The sequence below is a fragment of the Neoarius graeffei genome, chromosome 23, assembly GCF_027579695.1.
Source record: "Neoarius graeffei isolate fNeoGra1 chromosome 23, fNeoGra1.pri, whole genome shotgun sequence".
Taxonomy (NCBI): domain Eukaryota; kingdom Metazoa; phylum Chordata; class Actinopteri; order Siluriformes; family Ariidae; genus Neoarius; species Neoarius graeffei.
Genome location: NC_083591.1, coordinates 4,362,990 through 4,379,233, shown reverse-complemented (window position 1 = coordinate 4,379,233; position 16,244 = coordinate 4,362,990). Strand labels below are relative to the sequence as shown.

At 39.2% G+C, this 16,244-nt stretch overlaps 2 protein-coding genes across 3 annotated transcripts; both read left to right on the top strand.

Moving 5' to 3' along the window:
* The first annotated feature begins 312 nt into the window (after window positions 1-312).
* On the top strand, window positions 313-6,953 carry si:ch73-382f3.1 (uncharacterized protein LOC100151273 homolog). 2 transcript variants are annotated; one of them, XM_060905634.1, is made up of 5 exons: window positions 313-847; window positions 1,387-1,546; window positions 1,819-1,988; window positions 5,288-5,670; window positions 6,252-6,953. In XM_060905634.1, the coding sequence occupies exons 1-4, from the start codon at window positions 698-700 to the stop codon at window positions 5,663-5,665; spliced, it is 858 nt and encodes a 285-aa protein (XP_060761617.1). In that variant the 5' UTR covers window positions 313-697; the 3' UTR covers window positions 5,666-5,670; window positions 6,252-6,953. The 2 variants fall into 2 exon arrangements, with proteins under 2 accessions (XP_060761617.1, XP_060761616.1); XM_060905633.1 differs by lacking the exon at window positions 6,252-6,953 and having other exon boundaries at window positions 5,288-5,920.
* Window positions 6,954-9,278: 2,325 nt separating this feature from the next.
* selenop2 (selenoprotein P2) lies at window positions 9,279-15,651 on the top strand. Its single transcript, XM_060905228.1, has 4 exons — window positions 9,279-9,549; window positions 14,442-14,654; window positions 14,755-14,863; window positions 14,957-15,651. The coding sequence occupies exons 1-4, from the start codon at window positions 9,332-9,334 to the stop codon at window positions 15,245-15,247; spliced, it is 831 nt and encodes a 276-aa protein (XP_060761211.1). The 5' UTR covers window positions 9,279-9,331; the 3' UTR covers window positions 15,248-15,651.
* Window positions 15,652-16,244: the final 593 nt, after the last annotated feature.

Here is a 16,244-nt window from a genome sequence, read left to right as displayed (position 1 = left end):
CACTCTCTTTGCACTATATAGCGCACTTATGTAGAAGATATGACTCCATTTGAGATCGGCTCTGGGGTCCGAAAGAAAGTAGACTACGTTAGATGCCTTCAGTGTTTAAATGAAACAAAAAACTGTAATAATAAAAACGAATAGTATCGTGATAATAAAACTGCAACGATTATTCATTGCGGATGTGGAAAATTATGAACGTTATTTTTAACTTTTTTTTTACGTCAATAAAAAAAATTTTGCTTCAGGCAATGCTATAAACAGCTAATAGCAAGACGTCATTGGCGTGCCTGTGGAAGAAAACCAAAATACCGGCGCCATTTTGGCTCAAAGAAACTCAGGGTTGCACTTCTTTGCCATGGCATATTTCTTATTTAGAAATATATAATCTGACAAATGATTTCGTAATGCGTGTTCTGAACGTCAACAATTTATTTGCTCTTTCATTCAAACGACTATATACCTGAAAGATAGAATATAGTTATCTAACGTCACGCCAGGGTGCTCTTAGCTAATTGTTGCTAACCTTTTTTTCGTGAAAGTTCGATATGATTGGCTAGAATTTCAATCACGCAAGCAGTCCGCCAATCATATTATATTTCAGAGTACTACCATCCAATCCTAACGTAGAAAGGCGGGATTTGTATGAATACGGGTAGGGTAAAGGAAATATCGCTAAGCTAATTTGGCAAAAACAATGGGTGGATGCTCTGCTCCGAATTGCTCCAATTCTACAACCATCGGAAAACAACTTTTCCGTTTTCCAAAAGATCCGATTCGGATGAGAAAGTGGCTGATAAACTGTCGACGGGACTTCGTACCAACCCCCTGTTCCAGACTTTGCCAGGCAAGTGGAACTATGAGCAAGAGGAAATGTTTTCCAGTCGAGAGCAAAAGCAGTCGATGGTGCAACGCGTCAACTCGTCCGCCATATTGGAAAGGTCCAGAATGTCTCAAAAGATCATGTATGTCTATGGAAAGGATACGTGATCTGTCGACTGCAACTCGTATTATATTTACTCTTCCTCCCCCCCCCAAAAAAAAAAAATCGCGTCATTAATTTCTGTACATTGATGTTATGAAATATAAAAATGCAATATATATAATGCATTGTATTTTTATTTTTTTATAGATGTAATATTAACTGACAAGACGTGTTTAGTCACTTAAACAGCTGCTATAAATCCGGATTAAACTTCACCTCAAGAGAAAATCTTCACATTTTCTGAGAACCCCACTAAACTCAAACTGTCAAATTTCAAGTTGACCCTTCCAAGATGGCTGCACCGGTGACGTGTTTGGCCTAGGCTAATCTGATCTCTAGCTTTCATAATAATGCTCATTTTTTCCTTGATCTGGAATAAATATTTTCTCAATGGTTTGCAGGATCATTTTGAGGACAGCCAGTTTGAGGAAATCGCCAGGTCACCAACAGGAGGAAGGAAACTGAAACCCAACGCAGTTCCCACACTGTTCAACGTCCCAAACCCGCCCTCGCCCATCGCCCAACACACTCTCACCGCCCTCCCGCTGAAACTTGATCTGGGTAAAGGGATTAAAAAAGTTCTAGAAATGTAACGTATGAATCTGATATAGTATTTGATTACATGCAGATAACGTTAACGCCAGGTACGACACGCTAGAAGCAGTTCAACGTAATTAGTACTAAAAATATTTGTGTGTGTTTTGTATAGGGTTATTAATAAAATATTCTCTGAAGTCGAACCAAAAGTTATACGTTAGGAAAAAAATCAGACGCTCTGAGCTGTGTCGGACCTGTAATGCTGTGATAAATATTCTTGTTGTTGACTTCGGCAGAGAAAGACCTGAAGTTTGGGGATCACGGTTACGCTCGCCGGCAGCCCCGAACAGAGTTTGAGGAAGACGAGCTGCAGAGAGCCGAGGAAGAGCGGCCGTGTTCTCTGTGTCAGCACTATAAAACCCAGCTGGAGCAGCAGCAGCAGCACACGGCCAGGCTGCAGAGAGAGGTCCGCTCTTTACCGTTTAACAATATTACAAAAACTACAAAGAGATCGTTCGTAATGTATGGCACACACATGAAGTCTGACTACACTGTGAGCGACAGCCAATCAGAAGAGAGATAGCGAACGAGGCCGATATTGATATTGAACTTTAGGAAAATGGGTGTGATGGAGTATTGAACAGATTTCTGAGCCTGTTCGGGTGTTGGTATCTTTCGCCGGTTGGTAAGCTGTTTTTGCTAGCTCGAGGAAGCAAGAGGAAGTCGATCAATTCTTCTCTTCGCTCTTGGTGTGTGTGATTAAAAAAAAAAAAAAAGTGTATTTTATTGAGTTTATTTTGCTTCTTGGCTGCATGTCTATAAACTATTAGACCTGGAAAGTCTATCAAAGCTTTTTCTCACCTGTAGATCTCTATCTTTTCACTTGCCTTAAATTTTTATTTTAAATTCCATCGCATCATTTGAGTTAACCGCTCAATAAAGAGCACGATGTAAACCAGAAGCGACGATGATAACTGCAGATAATTATAATCATTATCATCTTCAATTCATGAATGCACAGGATGTTTAAAACCAAACCACATTCTGGCGTTCTGTTTAGTGCATTTAGGACGCGGCCCTGAATCCTAAACGATCAACTGACACGATAATGGAGAAGGACATGAAATAACGAATGATAGACTACGTTCAGACTGCACCCTGAAACGACCCATATCAGATTTTTTTGCCCATATACGACCTGTATCCGATTTGTTATTGACAATCTGAACGACACAGATCTGATTTTTTTTCCACATGCGACCCAGGCCGCTTGGATATGTGGTCCTAATTCCGATGCATATCCGTTATTTTCACATGCGACTGCAGTCTGACCGAACAGGTCGCATTCATGCGACCTACACGTCATCAACAAGAGACAAACGTCACTATTCTGCGTTGGCTAATCCCGCCTCTTTGGTGGAAAACAACAACATTTGTACAGTTTTCAGGATTTAAATAGACTTTTATAGAATTGATCAAGCTAATGGTGGATTTGGTAGGGACCTGGATGTTGATCTGTTAGCCTGATTAAATAAAACAGTTTCTATAACTGATTTATAACTTAAACCATCCTGTATTACAAGATTATAAGATTGTTCTGGAAATTTCCAGTAATTTGACACCTTCGGTCTCATTAGTCTGCTGCCCACATTAATCAGATTATTGTGTGAGTTCCGCCGCCGCCACAAAAACCACATCGCCAGGTCTCGCCTCATCTCCATCGCAAACTGCACTGGTGTTTCTGCACCTTGAGCCAGCGCTGAGAGAAGTTGCAGAATTCAGCTGGCTATAAACAATCTAAATAAATATTTATAAAAATGTATGTCTGTGAAGATTCTCAATCATCCAGGTCATAGTAAACTGTGGGTTGCCCTTTTCTACCACCCACAGTTTATAAAAATGTAGAAAAAGTTTATTAATATGACGAAATAAATATGTGCAAATTATTAAGCCTGAATTAAGAGTTTGGTAATACAGCGGCCGTATCCCAAATGACTGCCTACTGAAGCTCGAGTGCACTATATAGAGTTTAAAAATCCATTACTTCCTAGTAACATGTAGTGCACTTATACAGAAATTAGAGAGACATTTAGGAGTCAACCCTCGTTACCAGGCTACACGTTTTCATTTCAGTTCAGAAACAAAAACACACACGAGACCTCACACTTTAACACTAACCAGATAATTAAACAACAAAAAAAAAGAAATCATTAAACTTGAAGAGTGTGCTTTTTTTTTGGTTACGTATTACGTAGATGTGCTTATTACGTGTCAATTTGCGCATGCGGGACACTTTTGGGTCGTTTTCCGTTCATATTGGAGATCGCATACAAGTCTCATATAATTGGTAATGTGAACGGCCTAACAAAAAAATCGGATTTCACAACAAATCGGATATGGGTCGTTTCAGGTTGCAGTCTGAACGTAGTGTTAGAAAATGTTCCTCCGTATGTCTCTCACAGTTACGTTTTACTCCCAGAGAGGACAAAATTCCACAAAAAACCTTCCACTTTCCTTTTCAATATTATCTGGATGGATGTTGTGTACCAGAATGTTTTGCATCTCGAATCATGACAACGTTCAAAAGATCTTCTCAGAATATCATGGGGATATTCCAGTCCTGTAAACGCTCACGCTTTTGCAGGGATGAGAGTTTTCCGCTTTTCGGCGGATTTCCGCTTTTTCTGAGCGAAAATCGATATTATGCCAAATCCGTTGAGTTTTTTTTTTTTTTTCATTGAGGGGGGTTGGGGGTTCGTGATACTCAAGCGTACGACGATGTTACATGTTTACATTTTTGCCATCTTTAGTCTCGCTAAGTCTCGCGGTAGAATACGTGTTCTCTACAATGTAATTGGCCAAAACATTGCTGGCGAGAGCATGATAGCCAATCATAACAGTTCTTACAAGAGTGTGGGAGAGAACAAAAGCCAATCATAACAGTTCTTACAAAAGTACCCGCATCTGTTCTATTTTATCGAAACTTGCACATGTTCATCGTCGCTGCGCTTCAAAAATACGTTTCTGTTTCGTATCGGCTTTTTTACTCAAAATGCCGAATACAATTGACAAGCGAGATGAAGCGAAGGTACGTGAAATCGATGCTGGTATAAAAAACAGAGAGAGGACTGACAAGCTTTTGTCTTTGGCCAAAAGGCTGAAGAAGTCGTCGAAATGATTAAATGAAAATGAGAAGTGACTGTGAACTATAAATAATTGTATAAAGTGTACATAGACATTATCCCATAAACTTAGCATTCGTTTGATTTAATACACTGAACATGTATATGATGGTCAGTAAATCTGAATTAATGCTGACAGTTTTGAAAACTTAAATATTTCAAAAGACTTTGAAATCATATGCAACTAATGAGGACATAGGGTGACCGACCTTTTCTCCCTAAGAAATTTTATTTAATATATGAACATTTTGATAATTAATAAAACTTACGTTTAATGTGAATTTAGTTTGTCGTTTTTGTTGATCATGAATTATAACCATACCCTTGAATGTAGAATGTGATTTTATTTTGAATTCAAACAATACTCCTATTGATTTGAAACATATTTTCATGTAAATATATAAAAAAGACAGCAGATTTTTTTTATCTACTACAGCTCAGATTGCAGGAAAAGTGGTTTGTAAGGCCTTATTTTTCAAAATTTTCCTGGTGGGTATCCCTCCCAGACCCCCGGCTTCGGGCACCATCTTGTTTTCTGCTTTTCTGGTGACCACCCACTCTCATCCCTGTTTTGTTTGTGCAGGTGGAGGAGATGAAGAAGCGCTTGCACAGGCTCAGCAGGATGGAGAAAGGACTGCAGATGTTCCTGTACGAAGATCAGATCCGAGCGCTGACCCTAACCAAGCGCTCGCGCCGCGCCGTCTGGTCCCACAACACCATCCTGACGGCGCGGAAGATCCGTTGCGCTGTCGGCGTGAAAGGATACGAGCTCCTGCGAGAGCTCGGCTACCCGCTGCCCTCATACCGGACCCTGTGTAACCGACTCGAACCCAAAGTGGTGATGATGAACACGAGCATGCAGGAGGATCTGGCAGAACTCGGGCTGGGGATCATCGCCGCCTGTGACAGTCCGGATGAGAACGGGACAAGCGATGAAGGACTGATCGGGATGATGACATAAGACTGGTGTGTGTGTGTGTGTGTGTGTGTGTTAGTTATAGTTTTATGGAAAAAACTGCTGTGAATGAACATATCAGCGCATGAGCTTTCGTAGAACATTTCATATATAGATTTATTTTTTCCATCATTCTGTAAATGTTTATTTATTGTCCCACATCGCTGCTTCACAGAGCCCGAAGTTGTTTCACAGTCATTAAATGTAACTATAAATGGATAAAAAGTACGTCATTTTTTAAATAAATAAAAATTGTCATTGTTAGCAGTTTGCTGTCATGTAAGAGGAATAAAACACTTCAGAATGCACTCTTAAAGGATTTCATGCTGACAGTCACTCCACTTCATCACACCACAAAGAGCATCGTTGATTATTTTCCTATAATGACACAACAAGGCATGGTGTGTTTTATTCCTGACATAAACATGTTTGGTGTCTGGAGTTTTCTTCTTCAGTGACGTCATGTTCGTGACTCCGAGGTTTCTGGAACTGATTCACTTTTCCTCTCATATCAGTCACACATGCTGTAACACGAGGGTCTCATCACACACACACACACACGTACGTTACATACGTCTCTGTTTCTGTTTAGGGCTGAAGGTGTATGAAGATGTTCCAGTGCATCTGCTTATGATTTCTTCAAGAGGATAAATAACACGCTGAAGAAGGAGAGCAGGGAGAGAATTATTCAGTGAGGAGAAAAGGACAGAAGCGCGCTGTGGGAGGAAAATAATCAGTGACGTGATGTAGGATGGTGGGATGCAAAGCAGGTATTACAGGGTTACGTGGTTTTTGTTTTTCCCCAAATAAAATTTCACACACACAAAATGTATGAAAATTTCCGAAACGTAGCTCGCACATTACTGTATAAATGACACAAAACTTGATCTTTACAGAAAACGATGTCCTCCAGAAGACAAGATTTAGTGAAAGAATGGATTATTTTAAGGAGGTGTAACAAGAGGGAAAAGGGGAGGAATAATAATAATAGGTAAAGAAAAAAGAGAGGAAACCAGCCATGGAGTAATTATGATAACAGAATTATGAATGAATGAATGAATTTATTTTTATTTTGAACATGTATAAAAAAAGTGTATGTAACTATTTGTACATACAAAAGAAAAAAACGAGAAATCAAAAAAAATAAAATAACATAAAGAGCTAAGACATTACAAAACACTGCACATTGTTCGAAAAAGGAGTGGGAAGAAGTACAATACTTTTTTAATTTCCCACCCCTTTTTAACTACCCCGAAATCCAAACTACATTAATACACCTATAAAAATATATACCATATATACACTTCATGAATATCTATATACATATATAATTACAAAAATAAATATATACTACATACCATATATACACTTCATAAATATCTATATAAATATATAACTACAAAAATATATCTATACTATATACCATATATATATATATATATATATATATATATATATATATATATATACACTTATTAGATCCCAGAATGAATAAATAAACAAACAACAAGTAACAGTTGATATCAAATTTAAGAATAAGGATATACAGTAAATATTTTAAGAAGTCTATTATAAAATCGAATTATATTTCACTTGTATTTCTATTTTTTTTAATCTTTTATGATTTAATTTGCAAATATGACAAAATATACAGCATCATGAGAGAATCAGGACAGGTACGTTCACATAATAACTTTTATGTTATCTAGACGCGAGTGTGTTACCGAGAGGGAAATTCGCCACTCGCCACTCGTATTTTTCAACCGAGCTCCATCTGAGACATGGAGAACCAAAACTGTGACATAAATCTCTGTCTGTAACTCCTGAGGAAATCGGTGAGTGAGTTGTTTTGTTTTGATAAATTTGGGGACTTTTTGTTTGTGAATGTGTCGATATAATAAAAAGAAAATCACATGACGGTTTGAAGATATGAAGTTTATCTTCTCGTGTTGAAAAACTCGCATTTATGAGTGATATATTTAAATCATATTGGCTGGCTTTTTTTTTGTGGTATATCAGAAATATTCCATTCAGCTAGCATGATATTGGACGAGTCAAAGATGAGTAGCTGAATGGAATATACCTGATAGACCACGAAAAAAAGCCAGCCAGTATTATTTTTATCCATACGCATTCATTTCGGGTGTTCAACACGTCTTTCTCTTTCAAAATTCTCTCAAAATCTTCCGTATTTAACGACACAAACCTGCAACCATGTTTGTTTACAAATTGTCCCAGTCGCTCACTCGCTAGCACGGAAGTTTTTACATCTCCGACGTGTGACGTCATGTTGTCTTGACAACCATGCAATATCGTAAACCATATTCAACACTCATTCTCTATTGGGTAGACTAGAGTGATGTAATACACGTAGGATAAGCGATATGCGAACAATATTGTATGCTATCAAACCAAATGAATGAAACCCGCTAGAAGGGAATAGAACACGTTTTTATTCCATCGAAAAAGTGTCCTGTATGGATAATAATTCCTGATATTTCACTCCGATGACGTCACTCCCAGTGTTTTCCTGCTGACTTGTCAAAATGGCGAACCGGTTCAAAATTTAAATTATTTTGATTAACTTGTGTATTTTATTTTATTTTATTTTTTTTGGATGTGTCCATATACTATAAAGATCATTACACGGTGGTGCGAAGATATGGTTTATCTTCTCGTGTTGAAAAATATCCCACTCAGAGATGAACTTCATATCTTTGCACAGCTGTGTAATATCCTCTATTTATTATTGACACTTTTAATTCCTGGCTGAAACTTATTAGTGATATATTTTATATTTTCATACTGTAATACTATTTCATGTGTGCTTTGTCAAAGGGAAAACTAACACTGTAGTAATGTTTCATAAATATATTGCCATTTATAAACTGTCGACGTTTTTCTGAAAACTTGATTTTGAGGACTTTTTTGGGACCCGACCAACTGAAAACAAATCCTCTGTGTTGCTGTTCCTGTCAACAGAACTTCATCATCTGATTATCAGCCACGTCTGTGATTTGAATTGGATTTGCTCTTAGCTGAATGGATCGTGCGTGGGATTTTGTGTAGGTGGTTATTTTTCACAACCCTTCACGTGACTGGATGAGCAAATGTTTAGCTCAAACAAACAATGACGAATGGTCAACTGTCCCCAATGAACAAACATTCAAGACGAATCAGCAGCAGCAGCCTTGGATTTTTTACGCTTACATTTTTGAGGTGTGATCCAAATTTGAATCTTTTTTTTTTCACCAGGTCGATGATCATGATAAAGCATTAACAACAGATTTACTCTGAATGTCAGGATCTTGGTGTTGTAATTGTACAAGACCCCTGAACTCATCCTGTATTGGTTCGGTGTGTTTGTTTTGGGGGGAGGAGGGGTGGGAGGTGTTCGGTTGGCCTTTGCCTGGACGACGTTTTAAAAACTTCTGAGTAAACAGGCGCCACTTCTTGTTTTCCTTCCAAACGCAGAGTGAGTGAGATAACCGAGGTATGTCCTCAACTCTCTGTTTGATTTCTTACCTCTAGTATAAACACGCAAAATGGTTTATTACAGTATCTTTTATGAAAATGGCTGATTTTTTAAATCTGTTTGTGCCTGTTATGTAGGGTAGAATTCAGGGGATTTGAGCTCACATCCTTTCCGAGGGAAGGGATATTCACAGGGCCATGCGCTCACTGTTGGCTCTGTGCTTGGCCTCGCTCCCGGGCCTGCTCTGGACTTCATCACTGCTTGTGGAGAGGGAGAACAGCCAGTCAAACATCTGTAAGGTCGCTCCGCACTGGGAGATTGACGGCCGCGCTCCCATGAACGAACTGTTGGGAAACGTGGTGGTGGTAGCACTGCTGAAAGCCAACTGATATTTCTGCCTCACGCAGGCTGCTAAGTGAGTTTGGATTAAAACTAAACGAGCTGATTAGCTCATAGGACCCAGCAGCTATGTAAAAATACAGACACTTTTTAAAATATTTGGAATTAATTAATTCTTATCAGCGATTCCTAATGTACTGTTGTCATGAAAACGATTAGATAGATAGATAGATAGATAGATAGATAGATAGATAGATAGATAGATAGATAGATAGATAGATAGATAGATGTGCATGTTTATATTTCCCAAGCAAAACAGAATTTCTGGCCTGTGCACAATCCCACATCGTTGGCATGCCATCAACATGTGCAGAAGGCAGTCCGATCGAGCGTTTTTACACGGCTAATATTTTCCTATCAGACGGATTATTTCATTCCAATCCAGCTCAAATCCAATTATTAACAGATTACTAGGGTCCATGTAAACGTAGCTACTGTCTCAGTCCACATTCTGCACTACATTTAACAGTTATTCCATGAAATCGAGTCGTACATGAGCTGAGCGTAGCACTGAGTTGGCTATAATCCATGTACGACGAGATTAAGTGGAATAACTGTTTTATTCTCTCCACATTCACTGGATTTTGAGAAACAGAGCATTTTTATTTTTATATTCTGTAAATTCGATAAATAACTTTATACAAAACGTCCGATGAAATCATTTCCGCTTAGAATGTAAAAATGTGATGATAATAATAATAATAATAATAATAATAATAATAATAATAATAAAAATTATTGAACATTTTTTAAAAAGATATGTTCTTACCAAGAAATACTTTTTTTCCATATTTTGTTGATTTTTTTTTTTTTTTGTATTTTTTGGGGGGTTTTGTTTCCGAGTAGAGTTTTTATTTCATCCTCGGCTGGTTCAGCAACACGTGCCGCCATTTTGTTTTTCTCTACTCACAGTATATGAGCTGATATCCTAGTAGTAGAGAAGCCAATCAGAGCACGCGATTGCTCATATCCAGTGAATGTGGATAGAATAATACTGTTTATACATATATAATATATTAATAACATAATGTTATGCAATAAATCACTTTACACTTGACACTTTTTGATCCCAGTACATAGTAAAAGACTAATTTTAAAGAAGATGAAGTGTCTTTTTTGAGCATTCAAAGGTTGTTATTTTTGCAAGAAGAACTAATATTATATAATCATCCCATTTTTACATCTCGGGTCTTTCATAAAGGCATTTACATGAAAAACTCTGTATTAAGTGATGAATAAAAACAGCCTGTGCTACAGTTTGGGCAGTAAAAGTTTACAAGACCTTTTTATACATTTATAACATCTTAGTTAATATTTTTTAAATTGTTTTCCCTGTAGATGAACCATAATATAATTTTAATTCATTTTAATTATATTTATAATTATAATCTCACATGCACAAGTTTTATTTAAAAAAAAAATCTTAAATAATTAAGTAGCCTATAATCAGGGTAGATTTTTTAACCACTTTCGCACTCTAATTTTTAAACACTAAAGTTAATCCACTTTATAAATATGATTACGCCTGTGAGGATGGTGTCACTGCAGATCCACTCGTAGCTTTACAGTTTAGCAGTTATTTGTTCTGGATTATAAAACAGCATATACTTTTATTAAATAATGATATAAACAAGTGTTGCCAGGCAAAACAAAACTCGCCCGGTAGCACTTATGATGAATATAAAGGAAGATATCATGAAAAAAATAGGTACCCTATGGGTCCATGTAGCTACTGCTTATAAATAAAATAGTGTTCTGGTCCAATGTCTCCGAACCGAGGCTGACATACACACGCTGTCGCCATGACCCAAACCCTTATTTCCCGGAAATGGCCCGACGCTAGAGCTCAGTGGAACGCGCTTTCCCTCTGTAATAAGCATAAACATGTCTGAAAGCGATTTCTTTAGTCTAGTCCATCTCATCTCATCTCATTATCTGTAGCCGCTTTATCCTGTTCTACAGGGTCGCAGGCAAGCTGGAGCCTATCCCAGCTGACTACGGGCGAAAGGCGGGGTACACCCTGGACAAGTCGCCAGGTCATCACAGGGCTGACACATAGACACAGACAACCATTCACACTCACATTCACACCTACGCTCAATTTAGAGTCACCAGTTAACCTAACCTGCATGTCTTTGGACTGTGGGGGAAACCGGAGCACCCGGAGGAAACCCACGCGGACACGGGGAGAACATGCAAACTCCGCACAGAAAGGCCCTCGCCGGCCACGGGGCTCGAACCCGGACCTTCTTGCTGTGAGGCGACGGCGCTAACCACTACACCACCGTGCCGCCCCTAGTCCATTTAGTTATAATTTTTATTTATAATAATAAATCAACAAAGCGGGGAAGTTTTCATCAATGGGGTAAAAGTGGGCGTAACCAAACCCCCTTCCTTTGCATATGTAAATGAACCAAGAAACCATCCAGTAACAGCACAGTGTATGCAAATGAGGCAGGTAATGATCCAATCAGCATGTTTGTGGGAGGAGTCTTTTTGGTCACTGTGACCTTGACCGGATGACCCTCAAAATGTTGGCGGTTCTATTTGAGACCAATGCCCATCTATCCTGAAAGTTTCATGAAGATTGGTCCAGCCGTTTTCCTGTAATGTTGCTAACAAAAAAACAAAGAAACCCAACCGAAAACAATACTTCATCCCACTTACTCCGTAGCGGGCGAGGTAATAAAGATACACACTCACCGGCCATGTTGTTAGGAACTTGTCGTTGATTCTAAGATCCCTGTTCTTGGCTGCAAGATGTTTCTCCATCATTAACAAGCTAGCTAGCTAACCAGAGAAAGGTTAACTGTTAGCTAAGTTAGCTTAGTTATATACACTGATATTGTTGGTGAGGTAGAGGTTAAGTTTCAGTTAATATTTAAATACCAACGCTCACTTCAGAGCTAATAACTACAGTTATAGAAAATGAATCACCACCTTCTGACCAATCAGAATCCAAAAGTAGCTTTTTCTCTACACTCACCGGCCACTTTAAAGTGCTGATGACACGTTTTTGACATCTTTGGCGATGTTTTATAACATAAAAAGTAATTCCCGATGATCCATATATTAATTCACGAAGGCGCCTATTTTACAAGTTATGATAAAAAACGCGGCTATTTGGGCAAATTTGACGGGGCTGCAGCACCCAGGAGACGAAAGAGGAGGAGGAGCTATATGACGTCAGCGAAAGAACCTTCCTCCTAACTTACCAGTTTGTTGTTGATGCGACAGGTGTTCAGTTTATCATTATTAGTATTTTTTTTAGACATTATTATATATATATATATATATATATATATATATATATATATAGTTATTATGCCTTCGTGTTCTGTTGCCGGCTTTTGCTCCAAAACCCACAAGGATGGGGTAAGTTTATTCAAGTTTCCCAGAGATCCCGAGCTGCATGCAAAGTGGGTGAAGCAAGTCAGGCGCACTCGTGACAAGTGGGAGCCCTCACCAACATCCGTCCTGTGCTCTGAACACTTCGATTTGGATTGTTTTGACACCCTTCCCAGCTTAAAAGAATCTCTTGGGTGTTCAGTTCAGCACAAACATGTGTTACTACCATCAGCAGTGCCTACACAGTGTTGCCAGATACTGCTGAAGTTTTCCAGCCCAAAATATGCTCAAAACCCACCAAAATGCACTTGAAACCGCCCAACTGGGCGGGAAACCTCCCAATCTGGCAACACTGCCAGTATTCCGGAGGGGGTCTACTAGTAGCTATGCCGGATCCAAAGACAGTCCTCCTGTCAGAACATGTGTTGTGAAACGACATAAGATAAAGGTACGTAGAGCTATAGATTCTACATGATAATCATAAATGTAATCATAAAGTCGGCGTGATATCAGTCATGTATTTGCTTGTGAAAGCTTGCGGCTTTCATGTAACTGCCGCCTAGCAACGAGAGGCAAAGGGTAAAGAGGGTAGGCTATCATAGATTCTATTCGGAAGAGATCAACACAATTCTAGACTCCCAGAAGAGGAAGAGCTAGCACTAGAGAGTTCACCGGCGTTTTCATGCGCCATTTCCATTGAGTAGAACCAGAGTAGAACAGCCAGTGAACCGCAGCGTGTTCTCCCGCTGACGTCACAACATGGCCGCGAGCCACGGACCCAGTTTTCTTGCGCTGTGCAATTAAAAGTTGGATATTTGCGTAACAACAGCTTCTTTTCACGCAATTATAACAGAAATCTAACATGTTTGCCATGTTGTATAGTTTATTTAAGAAATTGCATAGAGTCATGTTCGTGTCATCAGCACTTTAATAGGAACTTGTTCTTGATTCTAAGATCCCTGTTTTTCACAGGACTGGAACACAGTGTGTTCTTCTGTTCTGCTGTTGCATGCTGAGATGCTTTTCTGCTCACCACGGTTGTAAAGAGTGATTATATGAGTTAGTATATCCTTCCTGACAGAAAAAAAAGCTCGAACCAATCTGTCCATTTTCCTCTGACCCTCTCTTAGGCGCTTGTTTCTACTCACAGAACTGTCACTCACGCTCTCACTCGATGATGGTTTTTGCTTTTTGCACCATTCCGTCTGTGTAAACTCTATTGACTGGTGTGTGTGAAATTTTCTGAAATACTCAAGCCAGTCCATCTGGCTCAAATCAACACCCATGCCACAGTGAAAGAAAGAAAGAAAGTCACACTTCACTGTGAGGTCACAATTTTTCCCGTTCTGATGTTTGAACACTGTGAACATTAACTGAAGCTCGTGATTTGGATCGGCTGATTAGAGAACCGCAGGTGGATGGATATGGGGTATTCCTAATAAAGTGGCCAGTGAGTCTAAACTACATACATAATTTTTCTGGCCTCTCCTGTTCTTGATGTCTGCGCTTGTGTTGGTTGAATCTGATCTGTAACACAACGTTGTGATGATTGTGCTGTAGGCTGGGAGGCCTGCGTCATAAGCTGGTGAAGGGAAACCTGACCGGCGTTGCGTTTCTGATCGTGAACGAACAGGACGCTCATTCAAGAGCCGTGTACTGGGAGCTGAAGAGACGGACAGCAGAGGGCATCCCCGTGTACCAGCAGAGCCCATTGCAGCCCAACGTCTGGACCACGCTGCAGGGGGACAAGGACGACTTCTTAGTTTACGATCGGTACAGTCAGACATGACATTTCCAAATATCTTTCCAAATTCGATTGCTCGGATAAAGCTAGGCCTGACTTCATCTTCCCTCTTTTGCTCTGCGTGAGTAGATGCGGCCGTCTGACGTTTCACATCGTTATGCCATTCAGTTTCCTGCACTACCCGTACGTTGAGGCAGCCATCAGAGCCACGTACTTCCAAAACATCTGTAACTGCATGGTGAGCACGTCTCTCTGGACATCTCAATCTCAACGTCCAGGATGTGACATCATCAAAATACTAATCATGTTTATTTATTATTTTTTTAAACAGCTGGATTCTAACTCTACTCAGCTAACTACCAGCAACGTGACCACTGGAAGAAGTTTAGAGCAGAACACGACTGCAACAGAATCGTCTAACAACAACAATCATCACCACCATGACCATCACGATCACATTCACGTTCACCATGACCACAGCCAGAATCGTTCCTCTCAAAATCCACTCATCATACAGACCACCAGGACCACGACGGTGGAGAAACACACTCACCATGAAGATGACGGTGGAGAAAGCCACTCAGAACATGAACGTCCCGTAACCACACAAACGCACAGTTAAGCCTTTTTCAAATCCAGGATGTCATACAGCATGCCATGGAACAGCTGAGACGTATTTCATTCTCTTTATTTACTTTACTGTTGTACCAGAGCTACGATGCGAAATCATCTCACTCGTACAAGCTGCATGTTTAAATTATCACCATCATCGTTGTGGTTTGTTCAGCGCGTGGTTTCTGACGCACTTTGTCTAAAAACGTGGACGATATTACAATCATAGCTCCGTCCTGAATCCAAACCATATCCTGTATGAAATTTGCTAATACAAGTACGTATTGTGAAATAACGCGCCTCATTTATCACTCTGTATACGAACAAGTTCATTTCGTAAATAATTCGTAGCAGTATTTACGCAAGGTATGTTCACGAATATCTAATTCGTTTGCAAAAATCTTCCTATCCAGTTCTTCATATTCACTCTTGAGTTTGCGTAAATTTATAACTTGAATCTCGATCGATCATCGACAAATCGATGAGTTTATTGGATGAATTTATTTTACTGTATATACGAATCACGCCGTCACATTTAAATCACTTAATTATTTCACTTACGCACAAATTTAACAAGTGTTCAAGTGAAACTTGTTCGTTTCATATTAAACTTCAAAAAAAGCAATTCAAAAACGAATCCCTGAAAATGAAAACAAACCAACCTAGCTATTCAATTAGTACGAAAGTAATGGCACCCTTAAAAAAAAAAAAGAAGCCGTGAGTGTGTGTGGTAGACGGTAGGCTGCGCTGGCTGAGCTGCATTACTGGGAGATTTGGCTCACTCTGCTCTTACGCTGTTTCACTGTTATTTTCAGAGCTTTATGGAGTTGTGTGGGTGTGGCTACATGTAAATCAACTGTGCTGTGAACACATTCAGTAAATTACGACTGAATTTATCAACATGTACTTGTGAGCATGAAGAAAATCAATGTTACTGAAACGTTTGTAAATCTGCCAGGTGCTTCAGTAAAATGTTTCGACTTGCACATTTATACGACGCTAAATTG